The 1,969-nt window shown below is 41.6% G+C and overlaps 1 protein-coding gene across 1 annotated transcript in view; it reads right to left on the reverse strand.

Moving 5' to 3' along the window:
* Nucleotides 1-251: 251 nt before the first annotated feature.
* LOC110441823 (sushi, von Willebrand factor type A, EGF and pentraxin domain-containing protein 1-like) overlaps nucleotides 252-1,969 on the reverse strand; it is a 34,846-nt gene continuing 33,128 nt past the window's right edge. The window contains exon 4 of the mRNA XM_021485088.1: nucleotides 252-430. Within this exon, the coding sequence (XP_021340763.1) occupies nucleotides 252-430 (179 nt within the window). The remainder of the gene's footprint in view (nucleotides 431-1,969) is intronic.

Below are 1,969 nucleotides of genomic sequence, written 5' to 3' on the forward strand. Positions count from 1 at the left end.
AAACTCGAGGATGAAGGACAGTTTATTGTGAAATCCTCCAANCATAAACCTTTTTTATTTTAAGCTTTGGACCAAACATAATACTCTCAGTTTTTCCAAGATTTAATGATAATGTATTATCAACTAGCCAATCATATCGACTAGGAATAAGTTATTAATTTAGATCCCTGTCTACTGGTCCCCAGAAGTTGGTCATAACCCTGTAGCGGGAGTTACTGGGTGACATACCTATGCAGTCAGAAAGTTTAACACTAAAAAGTTACCTGACAAACGTCGACACTGCCGCTTTCAAAACTCGAGGATGAAGGACAGTTTATTGTGAAATCCTCCAACTCACAAATAAGACGTATGTAAACGTTAGCATCAGTGCCAGAGGAACTTTCAGATCCCGTCGTTATGGTGATGGTGTAGTCTCTATAGGCCGGTATACCTGTAACGACGAATACATCAGTAAGACCTACTCCTCTTTCAAAATTTCCTATAACATTAAACTTCAACAGCTTTTTCTATCTGACAGACAGTACTACATTTATCACTTTGAATGGGTTTTTTTTAATTGAAAGAAAAGCATATTTTCTTAATTGCGGTCACGGCATTGTAATAATAGAAGCCATCCCAGGTGTGAGGTATGGATAAGGTAATTCAAACCCTCGGGATAAAATATTGAGCAGTAGGCCCTCGACTAAGAAAAGGTATTCTTACCCTTCCACATACAATGCGTGAGGGGTTAGTTATTTATACAGGGTTTGACGTCCTATCAACAGCTAGGGTTATTTGAGGACGTGTCTCCATGTGTGTATGAGGGCTGGAGGCAGGATATGTTGGTGTATATGCATCCTTGTGATAGCGCGGATCTGATGCCGACTTAATAGTGCTACCCTACTGAATTACCATGCTGAAGTCACCCAGCACAGTGTTCCGCCACATTATACTGTCAAAAGGTAAGCCAATTGTTGGCATTGCTCTAAATGTTCAAGGTTAAGCAAGCAACAACATATGCCATTTTAAAGACTTTGGTACAGTATGTTCTGGCACGAGGACAGAACTGATTACCTTCCTCACCTGGGTGTTCAACATTAAAGCCAAAAGTAAGTTATTGGCAGGCAAGGCGGTAGGAAACAAAATGTAGTTAGAAGTCCCGAAGTAAAGGGCACAAACGCAAGTCCCTAATTCTAAAAGGGGTTCCCACATTAGTCGCCTCTTACGATACATGCCGTGAGTACCAACAGGTGTAATAGTTTCTCTATCCCGATTTGCAGGGGTATGTGAGGGAAGCCAAATCGAGGTATTGAAATCAATATGAAGATTATGCTCATTTTTTCTTTCGATAACTTTAAAAGAAATATATAACAACAGATGATTTATTACAAATTCACGTGGTTGTGGGCTGTGTTATGTCAGTGGGTACAAGGCTCCAACTCAAGTTCACGTAGTTGTGGGCTGTGTTATGTCAGTATATGAAGATTATGCTCATTTTTTCTTTCGATAACTTTAAAAGAAATATTTAACAACAGATGATTTATTACAAATTCACGTGGTTGTGGGCTGTGTTATGTGAGTGGGTACAGGACTCCACCTCCATTTCACGTAGTTGTGGGATGTGTTATGTCCGTCGGTACATGGCTCCACCTCAATTTCACGTAGTTGTGGTCTGTGTTATGTCAGTGGGTACAGGGCTCCACCTCAATTTCACGTGGTTGTGGGCTGTGTTATGTGAGTGAGTACAGGACTCCACCTCCATTTCACGTAGTTGTGGGATGTGTTATGTCAGTCGGTACATGGCTCCACCTCAATTTCACGTAGTTGTGGGATGTGTTATGTCAGTGTGTACAGGGCTCCACCTCAAGTTCACGTAGTTGTGGTCTGTGTTATGTCAGTGGGTACAGGGCTCCACCTCAATTTCACGTAGTTGTGGTCTGTGTTATGTCAGTGGGTACAGGGCTCCACCTCAATTTCACGTAGTTGTGGG

The sequence above is a fragment of the Mizuhopecten yessoensis genome, unplaced genomic scaffold (assembly GCF_002113885.1).
Source record: "Mizuhopecten yessoensis strain PY_sf001 unplaced genomic scaffold, ASM211388v2 scaffold716141, whole genome shotgun sequence".
Lineage (NCBI taxonomy): Eukaryota > Metazoa > Mollusca > Bivalvia > Pectinida > Pectinidae > Mizuhopecten > Mizuhopecten yessoensis.